Source organism: Zea mays, chromosome 2 (genome assembly GCF_902167145.1).
Source record: "Zea mays cultivar B73 chromosome 2, Zm-B73-REFERENCE-NAM-5.0, whole genome shotgun sequence".
NCBI lineage: Eukaryota > Viridiplantae > Streptophyta > Magnoliopsida > Poales > Poaceae > Zea > Zea mays.
The window spans coordinates 131,288,720-131,311,139 of record NC_050097.1 but is presented as its reverse complement, the minus strand read 5'-3'; the positions used below and the strand labels follow the sequence as shown (position 1 = coordinate 131,311,139).

General features: G+C 42.8%; 1 protein-coding gene across 4 annotated transcripts; it reads right to left on the bottom strand.

The window, feature by feature from the left end:
• Positions 1-9,408: 9,408 nt before the first annotated feature.
• On the bottom strand, positions 9,409-13,635 carry LOC100273883 (uncharacterized). Of its 4 annotated transcripts, none has more exons than XR_004855891.1 (2): positions 10,715-13,633; positions 9,409-9,657 (listed from the first exon to the last, which is right to left on the bottom strand). XR_004855891.1 is itself a non-coding variant. In XM_020547556.2 (2 exons), the coding sequence occupies exon 1, from the start codon at positions 12,952-12,954 to the stop codon at positions 12,175-12,177; it is 780 nt and encodes a 259-aa protein (XP_020403145.1). In that variant the 5' UTR covers positions 12,955-13,635; the 3' UTR covers positions 10,715-10,874; positions 12,163-12,174. The 4 variants fall into 4 exon arrangements, 3 of the variants coding, with proteins under 3 accessions (XP_020403145.1, XP_020403144.1, NP_001141749.1); XM_020547556.2 differs by lacking the exon at positions 9,409-9,657 and having other exon boundaries at positions 10,715-10,874; positions 12,163-13,635; XM_020547555.3 differs by lacking the exon at positions 9,409-9,657 and having other exon boundaries at positions 10,715-10,865; positions 12,163-13,633.
• Between the last annotated feature and the right edge of the window lie 8,785 nt (positions 13,636-22,420).

Genomic DNA, 22,420 nt, shown 5'->3' with positions numbered 1-22,420 from the left:
TCGAACTATGGATGTAGGTGATGTTAATTTGGAATCGGATTTAACCTACTCGGAACATCCCCTTCGAGTTTTGAATCAGAAGGACAGAATTACTCGAAAAAGGACTCTCAAGTTTTATAAGGTACAGTGGAACCAACACACCGAAGAAGAAGCTACTTGGGAGACTCTAGACTTCTTAGAGAAACATTTTCCTAAGTTCTTACCCTCCTGTAATCTTTAGATTCTATGTAATCTGTTGAAAAGTTAGAACAAACCCTGACACCACCCCTTGCTCTGTAAGATAAATTAGGAAATAAAGTTGTGATGTGTTTCCTTTTCCATTACTTACCCTAGGGCCTTAAATCTCGGGACGAGATTCATTTATGGGGGGAAGGATGTAACACCCCTGGTGTTAGAAGAACTAAAACTTGGGCATGGCATCATATGCATTGACATTTCATTATGTATGTTACACGTAGAGTGCATACACTAGACTAAAATTTCAAAACAAGTTGTGATGTGATGACTTGAATTGATCCTTAACCCTAGGATAGGGTATTTACCCAAGGGATAGAGGTATGCAGGTGTGTGTGATAACAAATTGAGTATGATCTCAAAGGTAGTGGAGATGTTCAAAAGAGACTAAATTTAGAGAGTTTGAGTGGTACCTAAACCCTAGAACACTCAAAACCCAAATTGAAACCCTAGAAACCCTAATTAGTGCCCTACAAGGTGATTCCAATTTCTATGTACATTTTTGGACCAAAGTGCATATATCAAAGTGGTAGAGTAACAAAAATTAAAGCAACTTTTACATTTGGAGATTTCCAAGTTTTGTCGAACAAATTGGAGTAATTTGCAAAAGTCCCCAAGAGCACCCATATGGCTTAACTCTGAAATCAGTGATATCAGGCCAAGTTTATGCCCTAATATCTCTTGATCTATGGAGATTTTGCCATGGATCATTACAACAAACTTGTAGAGCTATTTTAGTAGTTCAAGTTTGATTAAGTGATCTAGCCCAAGAACTGTACATAAATTGGAGTAAAATGGACTTGAAGTTGGACTGTTAGTCAGATCAGGCAGTGAAGTTTGATTGTCAGTGAACTCTGATGAACTTTGTGGCCGAATTTCGTATGATCTAGTGAGTATTCGAACATGAAATTTGTAACAAAATCAAAGCTGGTATATAGAGCAACAACTTCGTACAGTCGGATTGGTAGCTTCCCACATGAAAATTGGAGAATGAAGCTCCTTAAATCACTCTGTCAGGCGCACTGAAGAAGATCGCCATTGTACAGTGAACTGCAAAGGTCCTAGGTGCAGCGCACCTCGCCGCCGGCGATCGAGCGCAGTGATTCGAGCTTGCCGTAAAGATTCATGCACAGCGCAGCGTGGATATTACCGGACCAGTGCAAAGATCATGACTGTGGATGAGATTGTGAGCTGGCCACCGTACCCACTTGTCTCGCGACCGGCCGAGATGCCATCGCCGGAGTAGGTCACAATAGACAGCCCATCTACCGCCTGAGCCTTTACCTTGTTGAGTGCCATGGTAGCTGTGCTCCAGTGACTCACCTCCCCTCCGTCCGCAAGCTCATCTCATCCCAAATTCGCGAAACACTCGAGTGGTCACTATAAATTGGAGGCCCACCCTGCTCCGCCTTCTTGTTACACACCCAGCGCACCACTTCTTGCCTCAAATCGTCCACCATAGCTCGCGAATTATAGTTTTCCCCCAAATCGACCAAGAACGCTGCCGTGAAACTCCCTGTCGTGATCAGCCATTCGCAGGTCCGTTCATTCCCCTCTGTGCCATGTTTTAGCATCCTTAAGCGTTAATGAAGCTCACCAGCTCAACCGATTAAACTCTACCACGCTGTAGCATAGTGAACATCACGTTATTGTCCGGGAACGCCGCCGCAGACATAGCTCACATTGACCGGTCGTTCCTGGTAGTCTCCGTCCAAAATTGCGCAAGCACCATAGCCCCGATAAGTCACTGGTTCGTGCTGCATCCTTGGATTAAGCTAGACCGGCTTGGGTACGCCGGTAACGACGCGCCGGTGATTCGGTTCCGCCGCCGTCGCGGAAAGCTATGAGCTAACAACGCTTTGACCTAATTAGGCACGTTATTGTGTTCAGGAATCATCTGTGAGGATGTCCACGTGCTCGACACCACCGGAGCACGCCGCCTCCGGCAAGTACACACGGTTCCGGCCAAGTGTTCAACCTACGCACGGTCGGGGACTCGAGTCGTAAAGAAATAGAAATGCAAGGGCCTTTGTGCAACTGTCAGCGAAATGTGTGAATAGTTCCGCGGGCTCTTTTCTAGTTATTCAAATGGCCAGGGACTTTTGTGCAAAACAGAACTCGCGGGCGTGGGCGCTTTTCCCCTTTCGCGGGTTGCCTTGGGCCAGATCCGGCCCGACATTATTCATCATTTCTCCTTTTCTTTTTGCTGTCAGCTTAGGAAATTTGTAGAAAATTGGTAAAATCATAAGACAAATTTTGCTAGACTCCTAAAATCACAGAGTATTTAATAAAAATAGTTCCAAGATTTTTATCTCAAGAATCGAATTATTTAGTATTTAAAGATGCTCAAACCAAGCCTTTTAGAATTTTAGAAAGAATTTAGTAACTCCAAAAATTGTGAAACTTTTTGGGTAAGCTTAGTATGATGATTAAAGATCCTGAGTGAAGTTTGAAATAATTTGGACACTGTTTGGTCACAAACCCAATAACTAGCCTCCTAGGGTTAAGTTACCTAATACCAATAGAATATCTTGGGAGGTTCCGTCACACTAGACACACAGACGTGGCTAAGAGGGGAGGTTCCTGGATTGGGGCAGACCGACAAGGACATCAGTCTTCTAAAAGGGTGGATTGTGATATCCTGGCCCCTGGGATGGTGATATCCTAGCCCAAGGCTTAATAGAATTAATAGAGTATCCATACCAACAAGGTGCATCTTCTTTTTCAGAAGCCTGTCTCGAAAGAACCTCCAAGTTAAGTGTGCTTGGCTTGGAGTAATTTGGGATGGGTGACCGTCTGTAAAGTTTTCCCGGGTGCGCATGAGTGAGGATAAAGTGCGCACAAAAGATTTGTGTTAGTCTGTGGGGACAATATATGATCCTAGAGAGCTGCCAGGTGTAAGTACTGCCGGTCCAAGGATTGGACGAGGTGTTACACGCTTGGTGTCACGGATGTTTGAATGATTAGGAACTTTGTAGAGGATCATCAAGAAATTGGAAAAGGCTAAGGTGTTGAGGAGGAGCAGCAAGGACGTCCACAATAGGAAGGAGATCAAGTCCGACTCGGCTGCAATTCAATCTTAGGTTCTAGGACTAGTTTGCACTAAAATGGACGCCTAGTACGCATCCAGACTCCGATTGTGACATAATTGATATAGTTGGAAAGATAAGAAGATTATCTAACCAACCCAACTGGTCCCACCTTAAAATTCATTTGGAGTCAATGGGAATCGTCGAAACAATTCAGTCCTCAGATTCTGTTTTGATGTTGCGACACCGTCTGTTGGGCCGTGTATTGTGTTGGAGCCCATTAGGGGTACCTCCATGGGTTGTGCATGCCCCTAACCTCTATTTTAACAGCAGCCGCCACGACATTAGGGTTTTTCATAGATCATATCTGTCATTGAACAGTATCGTCGTTCATCGGTTTGTAAAACCCCACCTCGTAATCAATGCACTTTTAATTCTGTTCTTCCTATTCATGCATGTGTTCTTGATTGCGCTTGCAGGGATAAGCCTTCATGGTCAGGTCACTCATGTATCACGAGTGATAACCAACGAAATAGTGGTGTAGTGATTGCGGAGATCCATTCGCTTAGAGCCTTGGATCATCAACGTCGAGATCTTCATCCAATCAAGTTATCATACCTCACGGAAGATTGGGTCTTGTCATCTATCAAGTGGTATCAAGATTCAAGTAGCCCGTGAGGTATAATCCTATCTTTAGATTTTTCCTATAACCCACAAAAAAGCCAAAGAGAAAAGAGACCAAACGTTAGGTCATATCTTTAAAAACCATTAGTGTATCCGGACCTACAGACTTCGCCTTAACCTTTGCACAATTCAGCTTTAGAGTCTGCAGTTCTGAGTTCATGTCCTAGGTTAAGGTCTTGTTGCTGGTTTAATCCTTTTCATTAGCTGTGATCGCACAAATTCAATCTTAGAAACAGATCACATCCTATTTTTTCTCATCATCTCGTCATTATCACATTAGTTTCTGTCCAGCTCGGTATTTCGATCATAAATCTCACATACGAACTCGAAATTTTGTGTTCTTGTACTTTCTGGAAACCTTAGAAAAGTATCTACAACGTTTGTATTTATGAGATTTATAGAAAACGTAATTACGAAGGAGTTATATGTATTGGAAGTAAATCTATTTGTGATCCTGAAATTTCGGACTAGTCTGTATTTCGGGGTCAATATCTCCCTTTTTCTTTATCCAAAGTAGGTGATACATATATCTAAAATAAAGCAAAAAAGGATATCTACAACTTTCATGTTGTGATTTTGTGCGTTTTAGATCTCTAAATTTGTCAAACAGTCTTTTGAAGTTAGAGCAGAAAATCTGTGTTAGATAGACGAATTTTTTTCATAATCTTATGTTATATCTTGTTTTTGCGGAACTCTTGTAGAAAAAAGAAGAGAATATAAAAGGCAAGTGAAAAAAGGCGCACAAAACAAAGAAAAAAATCAGAGAAAAAAAGAAAAAAAATAGTGCGCATAAGCAAAAACACTATTAATCTATGTACCTCTATGATTGTTTATCATTCCAACTTGTTCCGTTGCTATTCCTAGATCCTTGTCACCTCCTTTGTGTCTTCCTCCAACTGTGTTAATACATTCTCTAGGCCAGAAATTAGGATGAGTACTTGGAATACTTATTCAGCATTGCTATCTATTACTGACTTGTGTACTACAAATATATATTTAGTGAGCCTTCCCAAAGCTCCACCTTTTTCTCGAGCAGAACATGTACTCCTTTGCAATCACAACCACGCTCTTTGGGCAGTCACACCGGGCACCGTTTGCCATCTGCAATGCTGGTAAGAAACTTGTAAGAGCGGGGTAAGATATTTTCATAACTTGTATTTCACCACCATCCTAAGAGTAGTTGTAGGGTTCACACTATTGGTTTATTGCCTTTGTCTTTGTTTTATACTAACAATGACAGGACCAAAGACCCAAACAGATAAGGATAAGGGCCCTAAGACTACTGATGGTGAGTGTGTCTCCTATCTAGAATTGAAGGAGATGATGTGTGCATTGACTAATGTCTTTGAGAGCCACACCATTGCTGTTGATTCGTCTCCCTCTGGTTCAATATTTCCATCCTTCTCTTCTTTTGATGAAAATATTGCAAATGAGTATAATGAATGGGAAGTATCAATGGATAAGATTTTTGCACGATGTCGTATATGTGATAGACAAAAAATTAAAATTGTGGCTAGTACTTTAACGAATGATGCGTTAGTTTGGTGGAATAATTTGCATGACTTTGACAAACCACAAACTTGGACAAACTTGAAAGTACTATTGAGACAACAATTTGTTTCTATGGATGATTCTAAAAATAATTTGAGTAATTCAACTGACATCATGCGTTTAGATAAATTTGAGATTCCTTTGTTACAAGAGGATTGTCATGTTTTTCCTTGTGATAAAGAAGAGTCGTGTGATGGTAATACTATTATTTCTATGCCACAACTAGAGAACAAACTTGATGTTGTTGCTTTTGATCCTATTAATTGTGCCAAAACTAGAACATTCAATCTTATAACTAGTGTGCATGATGAGATGAAATTGTTATCTTCTTTAAATACTTTGGGCTATATTGAATTTGATGTTCTATGTAATCTAAATAATTTAGAGGAGAAACTTTCTTTTAGTGCTGATTTGCCATGGTTATCTAAACATACATATCATGTTATTGGAAGATATAATTGGAAAGGAGAATATATGGTACATCGAGTATATATTTGTTCAAATATAAAATCTCCTTTTGTCATGAAACAATATGATCAATTAGAGGGCTATGTTAAAGCTAACCATATCATGTCCAGTTCTACTTGTCCTTCTTTGTATGTTTTGCTACAACAGGGTCAAATTCAAGAAGGGGAGCAAGGCAGGATGATGTCAAGATCTACAACAACACCTTATGCATGCACCAACAACTTTGAGTCGAGGACGACTCAAAACCAAGAAGGGGAGATTGACGAGTACATGGGCGTCAACTATATGGTAAAGGCCCAATCAATGATAAGTTCCAAACTCTAGGGGAGTTGAAGTCCAGTTTATTCGTGAATCCAGTCCGGACTAAAGGAGTGGTCCTCACAAAAACGGACATCCATGCCACATACAGACCCCGTTTTAGACATCCTAGACATTGTTGGAAAGATAAGGATATAAGTTTTCCAACTCCATTGATCCCACGTCAAAATACTATCAGAGATGATAAGAATCGTTGTAACAAAATGATGTCCAGAATCTGTCAGAAATTAGAGACGCCTGTTTTTGGGCATAATGGCTTTATACATCCTAGGGTTGCTCGGCCAGCACCTTAGCCACCGCCTAAGTCGAGGACGACTTCAATTCAAGTCAGGGAGGATGATGAGGACATCACTCCCATACAAACAATGCATGGATCGACAACACGAGCACGTGCACGAAAGTTGAATCTCTAGGTTCGTTCTAACCTAGTCAAACGTGTTTTAGAGCTTACGCTCAGTGCCATGGATGTTTTAATGATTAGGAACTTTGGAGATGACCATAAAGAACTTGGGAAAGGCTAAGGTGTCGAGGAGGAGCAGCAAGGGCGTCCACAACAAGAAGGAGATCAAGTCCGACTCGGTTGCGGTTACATCTCGGGTTCTAGGACCAGTCTGCACTAAAATGGTCGCCTAGGACACATATGGACTCTGATTGTGACAGACTTGAGATGGTTGGAAAGATAAGAAGCTTATATAACCAACCCAACTGCTCCCACCTTAAAAGTCATTCGGAGTTAACGGGAATCGTCAAAACAATTTAGCACTCAGATTCTGTTTTGGTGCTGCGACACTGTATGTTGGGCCGTTGGCCCATGTATCGGGTTGGCGCCCATTAGGGGTACCTCCTGTGGTTGTGCACGCCCCTAACCTCTATTTTAACAGCAGCTGCCGCCACATTAGGGTTTGAGTTTTGCTTAGATCATATCTGTCATCGAACATTATCGTCGTTCATCGGTTTGTGAGACCCCACCTCATAATTGATGCAATTTTGACTGTGTTCTTCCTGTTCTTGCATGTGTTCTTGATTGCGCTTGTAGGGATAAGCCTTCGCTGCGAGGTCACTTGTGTGTCACGAGTGACAACCAATGGAGCAGTGGTGTAGTGATTGCGAGGATCCGTTTGCTCGGTGCCTTAGATCATCAACGTCGAGATCTCCACCCAATCAAGTTATCATACCTTACAGAAAATCGGGTCTTGCCTTCTATCACTCTCACCATCTCTCTACTCCTATTGTGGTCCCGTCTTTCTAGTATTGGCCCATTCAAGGCTAAGCTTACCCATGATGAGGCATGTGGCCAGTTAAATGGTCCTAGATCATGAAAGCCAACAATCGTTGTTGTCCTTAAATAACATAGACGTGCAACCTTTAATTTCTTGCTTAATGTCTGGTCTCATTTTAAACTATTCTTTAAAACTTGTACCTTTCAGAGGTACCCTGCATGAATTATGAAGTCATCAAGGCCTTTGATACCTTCATCACTCCAAGCCCTTTTTCTTTGTAAAAACCATGATTCATACATCAAAACATTTTGTCCCTAATCTATAGGCATACTAAGCACATCTAGCTTTGTAAATCAGGTATCAAGGATGATAATCAATAGATCAAGGAAAGTTATGCAACCAAGGTTTAATCATTCAACTCCTATCACCTAATGCATCATAAAAGTGATAAAACTTTTGAAATCACAAGGAATTTGTTAAATGCACCGGGGCTTGCCTTTATGAGGAGGAGAGTCAGGCTCTTCTTCTACTAGAATATTGCAGTTGGCAGCAAAACCTATAGGAGCACCTTCAGGAGGACCCTCAGGAACACCTTCAGTTGGAGAAGCTTTAGATTGAGGAACTGGTTCCTCTCCCCCTTCCACTTCAACCTCTTCTTCTAGGTGTTCTACAAGTCAATTATAAGTACATGAATGCTTATGTGATGATATGAAATGCAAACTCTCACAAGGAGATGTGAGGAACATAAACACTTCAAAATAAGCACAAGACAAGCATACACATACTTCTACTCTACCAAGCACTTGTCAAAAGTGACCAAACTAAACTTACTTGGACAAACAAGATATTAGCTTCTTCTAAACCCTTTTATAGCGCTTAAGCTTCTTCTAAACCCTATATTAGCATTAAGTCTTATGATTTAAATATCCCTATGTAGTTAGCTAATGGTTTTCTAGGCAAACCAACTCCAAACAGGTTGAGATTTTAACCAAGTGCTCATATAGTGGTAAATAAATTTCTACAAATGTTTATAATTTTTGGTGCCCTGGTTTTGTATCTAAAATTCATTCTTGCTTTCTAAATGAACTTTTAAATTAGCTAAATTTTCCTTTTTGGGGTAAAAATCCTAAGGATATTTTTAAAACTACCCACTTTTATGGACTCTACAAAATTGGTTTCAAATTTTTTTCATTTTTATATATTTTCTAGTGGATTTTACAATCTACCCGTAAAAAGAAAAAGAGAAACCATGAATAGTTCTGGGATGAAAGGCCTGGCTTGGCCCATGAACACAGGGAAAACCGGCCCCGCGCCAGCCACCCACGCCCGTGCGGTATGATTTGCAGAAAACCCCTCCCAGAGTTAACTAATCTGTAAAGACCCTAGGCCTAATTTCCGTGTTTCTCTGACATCACACCGAGGCCCTCATGCTTTCTTTCATTCACAAACTCCGGTCCCCGATCCACCCCCGACGAGCGCAGGCCAACCGCCGCGCTAATTCGCTGGTGGCGACCTCCTCCGGCAAAGCTAAACACCCAGACATGATCCATGAGACTAACACACCTATACCTCTCAGCTAATCAGACTGAGGTAACTTATAGACTCACTAGCCATGTCGGTGGCGGCATACCGAGCTCTAGCAAGTCCGGACCTAGGCCTAGGACATGGTAGTGTTCAACCCAAGACTACAATGATTACCAGTGACACATTTTGAACATGATGCTTGTGGCAGAACCTCCCAAGTTATTGGGCCACATGCACCTGTCCTTGTCTCAAAGACCTCAGACGACTATGCATGTGCACCAGATAACTTAACAAGATCCGTCCGAGTGTCTCAAGGAACCTGGATAAACCACTTACAACCAGGATCGCAAGATTAAGTAAACACAAGTCACACACCAACATTTTGCAGCGGAATTTCTTTATTACAAAAAGTTAAAAGTTACAACAAATTTACATTATATTTATTGGAGTGATTACAAAAAATGATTCAAAGAATATACTTTGAAATGTTAAAAATTATTTATAAGTTTAAAATATATGCTAGCTTAAGTGACCATCCTCAATAAGAAGTATAGAAGAGCTACTTAGACCTATCAGAAGGCCATGCCCACCGGCGCTTAGCACCATCCTCAGCAGCACAAATCTAGTACCTGCAACAACATGGGTTCGAAAACACTGAGTACAAAGTGTACTTTTGTAAGTCTTACCCGACTAAAGAAAAGGACTCTCAAGGATATGCTGGCTTTTGGGAATCAAGGTAAAGTTTAACAAGATTCAAAGACTCTTTTGCAGAAAAGCTTACTATGAGTGTATCCTTAAGAATTCCTTTTACTTATCAGGTTAAGTAAAGTTACCTGCATCTAGAGTTCTTTCTATCCTAGATCAAACACTTGGCCTACACTAGCCGTCTTTTATCATCCCTTCAGTTCACTAGATTGCTACGTGTAGGGCAGTGACCAAGTCATCATGTCCGAGAAGTAACGACGATCCGAATCGATTAATACCCAGCTAGGGATCTCCAACCACACGACATATGTAGCACTTAACCCTTGCATATGTCAACTCGCCACCGGGGTTCTCAAGACCAGAATGGGTTCACGCCAACCGAGAGCACAGATACACCACCGCCTAGCCTCTTGCCACGGAGGGTACACGCTACTCTCGCCATCTCTCCACTCCCATTGTGTGGTGGCCTTTGTGGTAGTGGTCAGACTGAGGCAAAGCTTACCCATGACGAGGCATGTGGCCAGTTAAAAGGTCCTCGATCAGCAAGCCTACATCGGTTCGGTCCTTAAGCGACTCAGACGGAGACACTACATCGAGACTTCCTTCTCGTGCAAGTCACCCGCTTAGTCTCGTCTTAATAATTTACAACCCAAAGTTTGGTACCTGACAGAGGTACATCTTTTCAGATGCTGAACCCATCAAGGCCCTGATAGATTCACCATCACAAGTCTTTTCTTTGTAAAAATCCCCATCCAGTGTGAAGCATCACCTTTTGTTTTAAAACAAAACATTTTGTTTTTCTAGATCAAGGCTAAGCATCATAAAAATCCTTTTCATAAAAGGGTATCAAGAAAGGGTAATCAATTTTCCAAGGATGGAAATGCAGCAATTGTTTAGCACACAACTCCTATCACCTAATGCATCATATAAGGTGATAAAAATTTTAAAACACAAGGAAAGGGATAATGCACCGGGGCTTGCCTGGAATAACACTAGGTTAGTGTTGGTTAGATGACGTCCACTTGACGAAAAACTTTTGGTCTAACACTTGTTCAGGTCATCCATCTTCAGGTTCATCATCCACATCACCTTGAGATTAATCCAGTTCTTGTTCTTCACATCACGTGATCAACTAGCGTACCTCATGAGATGCACGATGCACATGTATGAATATCAAGACGAATATCGCAAGATAATATTGCGATGTTACACAGTAAAGAATCAAACACTTAATGGTAAGGCATTACGTCATTTCATAAGCAAATGCTAGGTATCGACATATAACCAAGTACAATAATCACGTTTTCTAGTTTAACCGCATATAATCCAAACAACAAGTGATAATAAACTAAGCACAAGTCCTATGTCAACTTCAGCTAGCACCCAATATCAAATGTCTCGTCAAACTTTGATTCACTATTTTTGAATACCAACAATGCAGAGTAAGGAAGCATATTTAATTAACTATCTAAGCTAGTTTTCCCGACTAACCTGTGTAATCCACCACTAATTAAAACATCACGCTACTTAGTTTAGTAAGTAGAGCATCATTAAACATTATATAAGTCTACTCGACTACAACTTTAGAAATGAAAGACCTAAAGTGCTTATACCCATCTTTTATTATGCAAATTTTCATATTTCACTTAAAATACCTATCGATGTTATTCGATTCCAAATACTTGAAAAATCAAGTAATATCCAACCATGACACTTACTCGGCCACTAACATTGAACATGATGACTAATAAAGCAATTTACCGACTTCATCACATACACACAATGTTTATAACAGACACGTGAATGCAATTGTATCGTATAAAGGGGACGCAATTGTATCGCATAAAGGGGATTACTTCAATTACACTAGACCTATATATCCACCAAGGCACTTCGCGCCTAATCCACGTCTTAAACCTAAACCTTGTTAAGCTATGCATCTACTTAACACTTTGAACACCATTTCATAACTATAATAACGAGGCTTTTCAATAAACACTTAATACCATCATAATTATTCACCTAGGACATTTTATCAATCAATATAATAGATTGTAACAATTACTAAGCAGTTCTTCAACTTCACTAAAAAGATTCATTTGATTTAATTAGCGATAACCGAACTTATCGGATAACCATTTGAAATACCAAACCTATCATTTACATACAAATACCCCATACTTAACACTTAAAGGACTAACTTAATCACACTAGATGCATCCACCCACTAAAACATTCCCGCATAAACTTCATTTCAAACTTAAGTTTTGCCCCATGAAATGTTTACTTTGCAAACAAGAACATAATCCCATCTCTGTATGAAACGAGGCATTACACAGTGCATCTATATGGAAAACATGGAAATCATCAATCACCATCAAATCAACTCATCAATCAAATTAATTAGCAGGAATAGCGAAATATCTCACCTAAGCTAAATCCTACGGCTCACGCATACCACCGATATTTGATGAGTGTTGCTCTAGCTTTTCCCTTTCATCTTCCAGCGCGAACGCAAGACGTGACAACGTTGTTGGACCGATGACAATGCTGATGGCTCCTCGACGGCACAAGAACTGACGACCGGGCAGCCAGAGAGAGCCGAAGAGGCACGGCTGATGCCTGATGGCGCACGACAAGGAGGCAAAGGATGGCGCGGGGACTGGTGGGGTCTTCCTCGACGACTGCAAGCAAGAGAAGATCCAAGTCATGGGCACAGGAAAGGAATTAGCCACGGACTGCTTGCCGATGACGTCAAGGTGTGCGCGACCGGCGAGAGGTGGGTCCCAAACGAGCACCGCGACGGCTGACGGGGTGAGCTGAGGAAGAGGACGCTGGCGTGCAGAGGGGCAGGGCGACGACGACTGGCGACTATAGGGCTGGGGCGAGCCCACGACGGCGCCGCGGATCGGAGGCAGAGGAGGTGGCCAAAACGAGCACTGAAAGCCATGGCTGCTGCTTCGACGGCTTGGGGTCGGACTCGGCGACGGCGACCAGAGCAGGAGCAAGGAAGGGCGCGACGAAGGGAGCTCGACTGGGAGATCTAGAGCGCGGACCTGGGGAGGGCGGGCGCCATGGGCAAGGTGGAGGACGAGCTCGACACCAGGGAGATGGGGCGAGCTGTAGGTGGAGGAGCAGAGGAGGCGCCGAGTCGCAGAGATGAGGGAGAGAAGAGCAGGGTCAGTGCCGGTGGAACCCAGGGTGAGCTCGCCGATGTCCATGGCTGGACGCGAGCACCAACCAAAAGAACAGGGGCGCGGCTAGACGACTCCCAGGGAGCGGCATGATGAGGAGCTGGGCGCGGCGCCGACATCCATGGCTGAAGGATGAGATCCGAGCTGGGGCCGGGCGCTGGAGACCGAGCGAGCTGACATGGGGAGGGCACGTGAGACCGTCCATGGAGAATCGACGGCGGCCATGGATGAGCTCAGCAGGTACACTTGACGGGAAGAGGAGAGGAGGCGGAGCTAGCGGCTGAGAGGATGAGGACAACGGCTCCAGGGTGCAATTGAATAATGCCGATGGCCTACGGCCCTGACGGAATGAGGCTGAAGTCCAAGCGGTGGAGAGGATATTTTTCAACGAGATAATTTTCCTTTTCTCCCTTTTCTTTCTTTTAATTAGGGAATACACTACTAACCAAATTTAAGAAATAAACGGGACTAAAATGGATCAATTTAAATGATATTTTGATTTTAGGATTTTAGCGATGTATAATGGATCGACTATACGGGCTACACATTTCATTCTTCGAATCACGAAACAGAAAATCAGAGAAATAACGGTTCATAAGGTTCTGGCTAAATTTTGTTTGGATAACTTTCGTGACTATGCTGGGCAAGATGTAAATGGATCAGATTAAAACGATTTCGACTTTGATATTTTTGGACTACGATTGATTCCAATTGGATTCAATTGAATTTTACCCGATTTCGATCATTTGATCTGACACCAAGGATAACATGCTGATAGGAACAATTCAATTAATGAGCTGACGCATTGTTTTTCTCGAACAGCGCGGGGGCTCCAAATTTTACATAAAATTAGAAGTTTTCTGATTTTTATATTCACTTACGCGTGTGATCCGAACATCTCCAAATTCGTTAGGTAACCCAAAAGTTCATGAAACCTTTTTAATTGTTTAGATTATGGAGATGAATATGCACCAAACTTGAGCTTTTGTGAGAAGATTAAATTCTAAGCTAGATAAGATTTTTCGAATAATCTCGGTAATCGGAGATATACATAATATCGAAATCGTTACTCACACTAGCATTTCTTGCTTAAGTCCATACTCGTTGTTAAATGTATATGTGGTGTTACAATGCTCACATGGGTTTGCTCGCAGAAGGAACGGAGTGGTCAGTCGACGTGAATGCCACTCACAGCGGCGTTCACAGAGGACACATCGGCGTTCTAGGCAAAATACTATGGTAAATGTTGGGGGTCTGCTTCGTAGTCGAAGGTCCTATAAGAAGAAACACCTTCGGAAGATCAGCACAGAAATAACGCCGAAGCTACCTTCCAGGGAACTTTGGCATGAAGACATGCCTTGAGACGAAGGGTTGCACCGACTTAAAGATGAAAAGACAGATTGACCCATGATAGTTTGTGTCATGATTATAATCGATTGTAAAGGGTATAAATATAATTTCACACAGGCTGCGTTCTGTGCCTATAAATAGATGAAAAGTACCCCCATACTGTTCACGCTGACTTGTACTTGTTCGTGCGTCACGCTTGTACTCTTACCTTCTGTCAAGCCGAAGGTACAAATTTAATCATACGTTATTCTCATTCATTCATGGTTATATAATAAAAGATATATTATAATGTCATATGATTACCCATGTTATTTCCCATGTTTCATATGCTTCATCTTTCATTGATATATGTTGTGATTATGAAGGTACGTCCTTCATAACCTTCGTCCGAAGATCGTTATATCCTTAGGGAAATAATGCTTCGAAGGACGAAGGGCATTAACCACTAACATATTTTTGTGTTGCCTTGTTCTTAATTCATAGCATTTGAGAACAAGTCCCCAACATTGGCGCCCACCTCCGGTGAACTCACTTCCACTTTTGAGCTGATGGCTTCGTTCAGCAACCGAGCCGAAGCATCTTCGGCTACGAAGCTGGTGCTTCCGATAACATGCGGCTCAGGTTCAGAGCCGGCTAACAAAAAGCAGAAGAAGGAAGCACAGAGAAGGGTGCAGCATGTTGGGGTGCAGGGACCCTTCATCAAGTCAAAATGGTCCCACATCCCAATCACCTTCTCCCAGAAGGACCTTTAGCTCAAAGATTACCCTCATAATGATGCTATGGTCATATCTTGTGTCATTAAGGGATTTCTGGTCCATAATGTTCTGGTTGATATAGGCAGTGCAGCGGATATCATATTTGCTAAGGCCTTCAGCAGATGCAAGAACCAGAGGATAAGATTCATCATGCTACACATCCTCTATGTGGTTTCGGAGGAAGGCAGATTGTAGCACTCGGCAAAATCACAATGCCAGTGACCTTCGGCTTTGTTCATAACACAAGGACTGAACAAGATGTCTTTGATATTGTTGACATGGAGTATCCCTATAATGCAATCATTGGTCGTGGGACACTTAATGTTTTCGAAGCAATACTTCATCCAGCATATCTATGCATGAAGATACCTTCGGAACAAGGGCCAATCGCTGTTCATGGGAGTCAAGAAGCTGCTAGGAAGGCCGAAGGAAACTAGACAGATTCAAAGGAAATCCATAACATAGATGGAGTCGAAGCCTGTGAGCAGTATAGATACAAAAGGGAGAAGGCTGCTTCGGCGGATCAGCCGAAGCCTATGCTTCTATGTAAAGATATAGTAGAATAAAAGGTATTGCTGGGGTCTCAGTTTTCTGAAGAGCAGGAAAAGAATTTGCTAAGATTTCTATTCAACAACAAAGATGTCTTTGCTTGGTCAGCCAATGATCTTTACGGTGTCAACAGAGATGTCATTGAGCATTCACTCAATGTGGATCCATCTTTCAGGCCAAGAAAACAAAGGCTTCGGAAAATGTCCGATGACAAAGTTGAAGGTGCTCGGAACGAAGTGAAGAGGCTTCTTAGCGCTAGCGTTATCAGAGAGGTTAAATACCCAGAGTGGCTAGCCAACTATTGGGGACCTTCGTCCTCCGAAGGTCCTCAAAAACATAATTTAACAATGTCTTCCAAGTATGGTTTATGGATAGGTATCTTCGGATTCATGTTAAAAGCATACACGATGAGGAGCTTGATCGTGACGAAGGTTGTCGTCGCTCCGAAGCTGTGCGGAAAGGAGCTTCAGCTAAATCGCAGAAAGGGGAACCGACTTAAAAGGGAAAAGGCTGTTCAGTCCTCATAGATTTTTCTATAAGTCAATAGTAAATGTAAATGGCATAATTGTAATTTCTCATAGGCTGTGTCTTGTGCCTATAAATAGATGAACAGTACCCCTGTACTGTTCACGCTGACTGGTACTTGCTTTTGTGTCACGCCTATACTTTTTGCCTTCTGTCAAGCCGAAGGTACCTTTGTAATTCAATATTGTCTCTGTCTTTCCATGATAATATAATAAGAATGAATTAGCAATGTTATATAATTGTTTATGTTGTCTCTTATATTCCATATGCTTCTTCTTTTAATATTATATACTGCAACCATGAAGGTATGTCCTTCATGACCTTCGTCTGAAGTTCATTATATCCTAAGGGGAATAATGCTTCGAAGGACGAAGGGCATTAACATTTAATATCTTGTGCTGCCTTGTTCTTAATTCCTAGTATTTGAGAACAAGTCCCCAACATTGGCGCCCACCTCCGGTGAACCCTTTCTCGACCACCTTCGGCAAGCACTGACCTTCGTCATACCACCGAAGAAAGCTTCAGCGCCAGGGGCTGCCGCACTGTAGCCATTGGACCCGAACCAGGAGACCTTTCTCTTTGAGAGGCTCGAAGCCAGAAGAGGAAGGCCACTAGTCCGACACTTCAGGAGGAGGAGTTGGACCAAGAAATCAGAAACATGGAGATAATCCATCAGCAAGTGCAAAGGAAGAAGGAGAAGATGGCCAGACTGGCTGATCTTCAAAGGCAGATCGACGAAGCCACTGAAGAAGTACGCCATCTTGTTCAAGATGAACAAGATCGAAGGCCTCAACACAGGGAGCTTCATCAAGAAGGCTTGTTCAACGACGAATTATGGTATGATGATTTTAATCATGATACCTTTAATTTTGACGATGTTTCTCCCTTGGCAGCAGAACTGCAGGCTATCCCATGGCCCCCATCATACAAGCCACCTCAGCTTCCCATGTATGATGGGCATTCAGACCCGAAGCAGTTTTTGATGAGTTATGAAGCAACTATATCCTCATATGGAGGCAATGTAGCTGTCATGGCCAAGTCCTTTGTCATGGCAGTTCGGAATGTGGCCCAAACATGGTATTCTTCTCTTCGGCTAGGGACCATTACTTCGTGGCAGAAGCTCAAGGATATGCTGGTGACAAGTTTCCAAGGCTTCCAGACGAAGCCAGTCACATCTTAGGCCTTGTTTCAATGCACGCAAGATCATGAGGAGTACCTCCAGTCATATGTCCGAAGGTTCTTGCGTCTTAGAGCACAAGCGCCTACAGTGCCTAATGAAATTTTCATTGAGGCCATGATTAAGGGGCTTCGTCCAGGACCTACTGCTCAGTATTTCGCTAGAAAGCCCCCACAGACTCTGGAGAAGCTGCTTCAGAAGATCGATAAATACATCCGAGCTGACAATGACTTCCGCCAAAGAAGGGAGAAAGCATACAGGTTCTCTGAAATGACCAGGGGCTTCGGAGGAAGAATCCATCCGAGGCATGTCAGGTCAATTCACAACTCAACCTAGAGTGATGATAGAGGAAGTCAACAGCAGAGGCTGCAGTATTCTTCGCAAGCTTCGGGGCAACAACAAAGCTCTTTCCGGCCGCCAGCTCCAAGAGGTAGAGGCGCCAGGGGCTTCGGAGGAAGATATGGGGACCAGCCCAGGAAGATCTACTACTTATTTTGTGGTGAAGACAAGGGCCACAATACAAGAACGTGTCAAATCACCATCCAAAAACAAAAGGAGATTGCAGAAGCCGAAGCCCGGCAAAGTCAACCGAAGCAGGTCCTGCACACTGCTTCGTGTCATTCACCCTGCATACCAGAATATGTGGGTAATCATCCTGCAGCTTCTGTTGCTTCGGCTAGTCAGCCGCAAGTTTCTTGGCCACAACTTCCACCTCCGCTGCCACTACAACCTGCCTACTCACGAGGTCAGCAGCCAGAAGGGAGCCAACAGACCCATCAGCAGCGAGATTTTAGGAAGGGGTCCGAAGCTCGCATAGTTAATAGTACTGTGCCGGAATCAAAACACATATATTAAGAGATATCCTACCTCTGGCACAGTTTTACATTCACTGTCATTTTCTTTTTAAATAAGGAACAATCAATGTAAACCTAGCTTTCTTGTCATTTTTTGTTTCCTGTACTAGCTTTGTTCATGTCAAAATGAAATATACCTTCGTCACAGACTTACGAGAATGCCAAAGCTACAAAGAGATATTCCTTCGAGAATGCAGAGCCAAAAATCGCAGCGAAAGTTTCACCGAAGCCACAAAAAGTCGTTCTTAAAGAGCGCAGCGTAAGTTTGCCGAAGCTTCAAAAAGCTGTTCCCAAGGGAGCGCAGTGTAAGTTTTCTGCTCAAAAGTCGTTCCAATGGGAATGCAGAGCCAAATACCGCTGAAATATAAGGCGAAGCGTGAAAAGTCAACGCGAATACCGCCGAAATATAAGGCGAAGCGCGAAAAGTCAACGCGAATACTGCCGAAATAGAAGGCGAAGAAGTTCAAAAGACGTTCCTTAGGGAATGCAGAACTTACGCCGAAAAATAAACGGTGCAACCGAAAAATAAACGACAAAGAGATTTCAGTCATTCCTTAGGGAATGAAGGTTGTGGATGAAGCTTCGGATGTGTGTGTTTGGGCGTTCATTTGCACGATACATTAGCATCATTCTTCGCATCATATCATCGCATCATATCGCATAGCATCACATCATACATCATATCACATCAATGACATCAATTGAAAACGAGGCCGATCTTCGGGCAATGCTTTACAAAAAATGAAAAGATGCCAAGGCACAAAGTAAGCTGAGAATCACAGTTTCATCAGTTCTGATGCGGAGAAAGGGATTTATTGTTTACAAAGCATTGATGTTTTACAAAGTATGGATGATTTTTACGAAGCATAAAAAGCTCTTCTTTACGAAGCATGAAAAGAAGGGAAGGTGTTTTTTCGCCGCAGGCTCAAAAACGGCATGTATAAAAAGTTTCATGCATTGCAAAGAACTGAATTACAAACCACTCATATATTACATTCAAATCTATAAGCACTGAATATTACAAATATAGTTCAGCAAATGTTACATTAATATTATAGAAAATGTTTTTACAATAGCTACTCCTCTTCCTTCAGAACTTTTTCTGCAGCTTCGGTTAGCAGCTTGGTAACAACTTCATCTACAATAGCTTCGACCATATTAATAATTTCTATTGTTTTCTTTGTTTCTGGGTTGGCCAGTGGGTTGAATGGCTCTAGGGGAGGAGATAGCTCAGCTGCGGTAGAAGACATAAATTAGTTCGAAGTTACAAAAATAAACAACAAAGCTAAAAGCCATTAAGTGATACCTATTCGTCTTTCGAGTTCCGTAGCTCTTTCAGCTTCTTTTGTTGCTTCTCGAGCATCATGAATATCTTTTTCGCTTTTCTTCATTATTTCATGGGCCATCCCTCGGCCACCATTTTCCCAAATATCAGTGAAAAATTTTCTGCCTATTGAGCTTGCTTCGGCCGAGGGGTCCTTCGTATCGTTGATGGAGAAGGCAGCTTCGGTCTGGGCCAAGTTTTTAACATGTTCACAACCTGCCCTCTCCAAAATGGCTGCAACCCCCTCGCACCAGAGAATGCACAGACGTCCCCGCGGTCACTCAAAATCTCCTCAAAAGCTTCGGCTTCATTACTGATCCACTCGATGACGCCCTCAGGGTCGCCCCGTATGAAGTTGTCTTCATTTGAGTAGGAGCCCATATTGGCAAAACTAGTCTTTATCTTTTTTACACATTCTACAGATTTTTCAAAACATCTTTCTTTTGATGCGCGAAGCTCTGCAACTGTTTTTTCAAAATAATTTTTCCAGTACTCACTGGCATCTCGGTCAGCTTCGGCAACATCACATTTTAATTTGGCCTCAGCCAGTTGTTTTCGAAGGTCTTCAATCTCATTCTTTTGAATTTCAGAATGAGCCTTAAAGTTAGCTTCATCCCCCTTTACTTTGTCCACCAATGTAAGTAGAATTTTGTCTTTTTCCGTGGCTTCGTTTCTCAGCTTGATAACCTCTGTTCAAAGGTTGTTGAGAGCAATAGTATAGCTCTCGTCTTCAGCATTCTTTTGCGCCCTTAAGGCGTTGCTAAGTATTAAGCCCTACAAGAAAGAATGAATAGATTAACATGAGAACAAAAGACTCTATTACAGAATCCATAAACTTCAAAATTCACAACTTTTGTACCTTCAGACTGTTGTATGCAAGGCTATCTGCAAGATCGTCCTTCGTCATGGCAGAGAGGCCAGCTTCGAGCTTCGGAAAACCCATACTTCTGGCCATCTCCCGGCAGACAGATAATTCTTTGTTGTCTGGGAGGCAATACAAGAAATCATCTTCATCCGTACCATTAAACACTGAGGCCCCTTTCGGGTACTTTAGTTCTCGGGCATAGTGTTTAGCTTCAAAAATTTCTTTCTCAGATAATCTTTTTCCCGAAGCATGTCGAATAACATAATCAAGGTCTTCAGAAGGTGCTTTGGGAGTAGGAGCGGCAGCTTTTTCAGGCAAAGTCTATTCTATAGCCTCTTCCTCTGCTGCCTTCTCTCCAATTTCTGAGGGTTTCTCCTTAGTAGGCTCTGAAGGCTCAGCTTCAGCACTAGCCTGGCTCATTACAGCTTCGGCTTCGGTCAGTTTTGTTTTGGCTTCAATTTGCATTTTTGAAGCCTTGGTAATTTTCCCTGGAGTAGAGCTTGAAGCCTTTACCGTTTCTAGCACATCTAGTACACTTGCCATTCTTCTTCTTTTGGGAGTAGCCGCAAGACCTTTTTGTATCCTCGGCATTGTTACTTCCGCCAAAGGGCTTGCAACTTCTAACATTTTTGTTCCTTCAGTATTTGGCTTTTCGGCCTTATCTTTACTAGTTTTTGCCTCAGCTTGCTCGGCCGAGGGTGCCTTCGGCATGGTGGCCGGTTCTTCAGCCTTCTGTGTAGAAGGAATTCGCTCCTTTGGAGCAGCAGCTGAAGAAGTTTCCCCGCCAAACTCGGGCACCACGGCCGGCTCAATATAACGGGGCCGGTGGGTGAGGACTTTCAATTTTTTACTCTTCGGCGGAGACTCGCTTGGAGCAGCCGAAGCGGCAACCTTTCAAGAGGTTGCACCCTTTCTTTTCTGTCCCCGTGGCGGGTAGCAATAGTTAGGGTACACAAATCCAATAGCATCGAAAACCCTATTTAACATTTTCTTTTTTCGGCTCCCGAAGGCCGCAGATAGTGCATTATCTTCGGACTTGGAATATGCTCCAAGTAGCTCATCGCTAGTATTTTCAACACACTTCAGCCAGTCATCATCTGGTTCGACAAACTGGTCTCCAAACCTGAAGGTGTATTTCAATCGAATCAGACCGCCTTCGCTAGGGTTAGTGATGGTTTCTTTCGGCATTTCTCAGCTGTCTATTAATGGCCATATCCTGTAGGCTACATGTTCTTGAACTAAGTCTCTTGTCCCAATAAAAGAACAAACTGTGCTGAAGACCCTTCGACATGCTTCGGCTGCCTCATCAATTTCTACCCTCGCCTTTCGGAGGCCGAAGCGGGACCAGATGGGGCGCATGATGATTTCTTTAATGTCTTCTCTCGCCTTCAAATCATTTTTCACGTAAAACCACTCTTCCATCCAGGCCCCGGGCCATCTCTTCCGAAACGTTGGCACTGGGTAGCTTGCGCTAGAGCGAGCAACGAAGCTATAGCAGCCGAAATTGTTATGATATTGTTCCTTACCCCAGGGCTTCGTCTCATATGAAAGCTCGTGCATACTGCAAAAACATCTTGCGCTTGGCTCTAGACCTTGACTTCTCACAGCCCAGACGAAGATCCCCATTCTAATAACTGCTTCGGGAGTGATCTGGTGAAGGAAAATCTGGTATGTCTTTAAAACTTCAACCACAAATTTGCTCAACGGAAACCGAAGTCCAGCTTTGAAGAAGTTTCGGAAGATCACAACTTCGTTTTCTTCGGGAGCAGGAACGGCTCTGTCTACGTCAGCCCTCACAATAGACATATCTCGAAAATACCTTCCTCTCATATTATCAAGATGACTCTGTTTGATAGTTGATTTCCCGAAGACTACATGACTTGGACGCCAGGGCCGATCTTCAGAGTCTTCGCCTCCACTTTCCACATCATAGCTATCGCTATCATTAGTATCTTCAGACAAGCCTTCTAGTATCTCTTTTGTAATCTTCTCTGTATTTATTTTCGCTATTGACTCAACAAATCCAGCAGTCTTCTCCTCAAGGAGCTTCTCCTCTTCGCTCAGCTTCGTCTCAGCAGCAACTTTTTTGTCCTG

Excerpts from the sequence above, each read along its gene's own strand:
- LOC100273883 (XM_020547556.2), bottom strand. The coding sequence starts at position 12,954 with ATGGACATCGGCGAGCTCACCCTGGGTTCCACCGGCACTGACCCTGCT.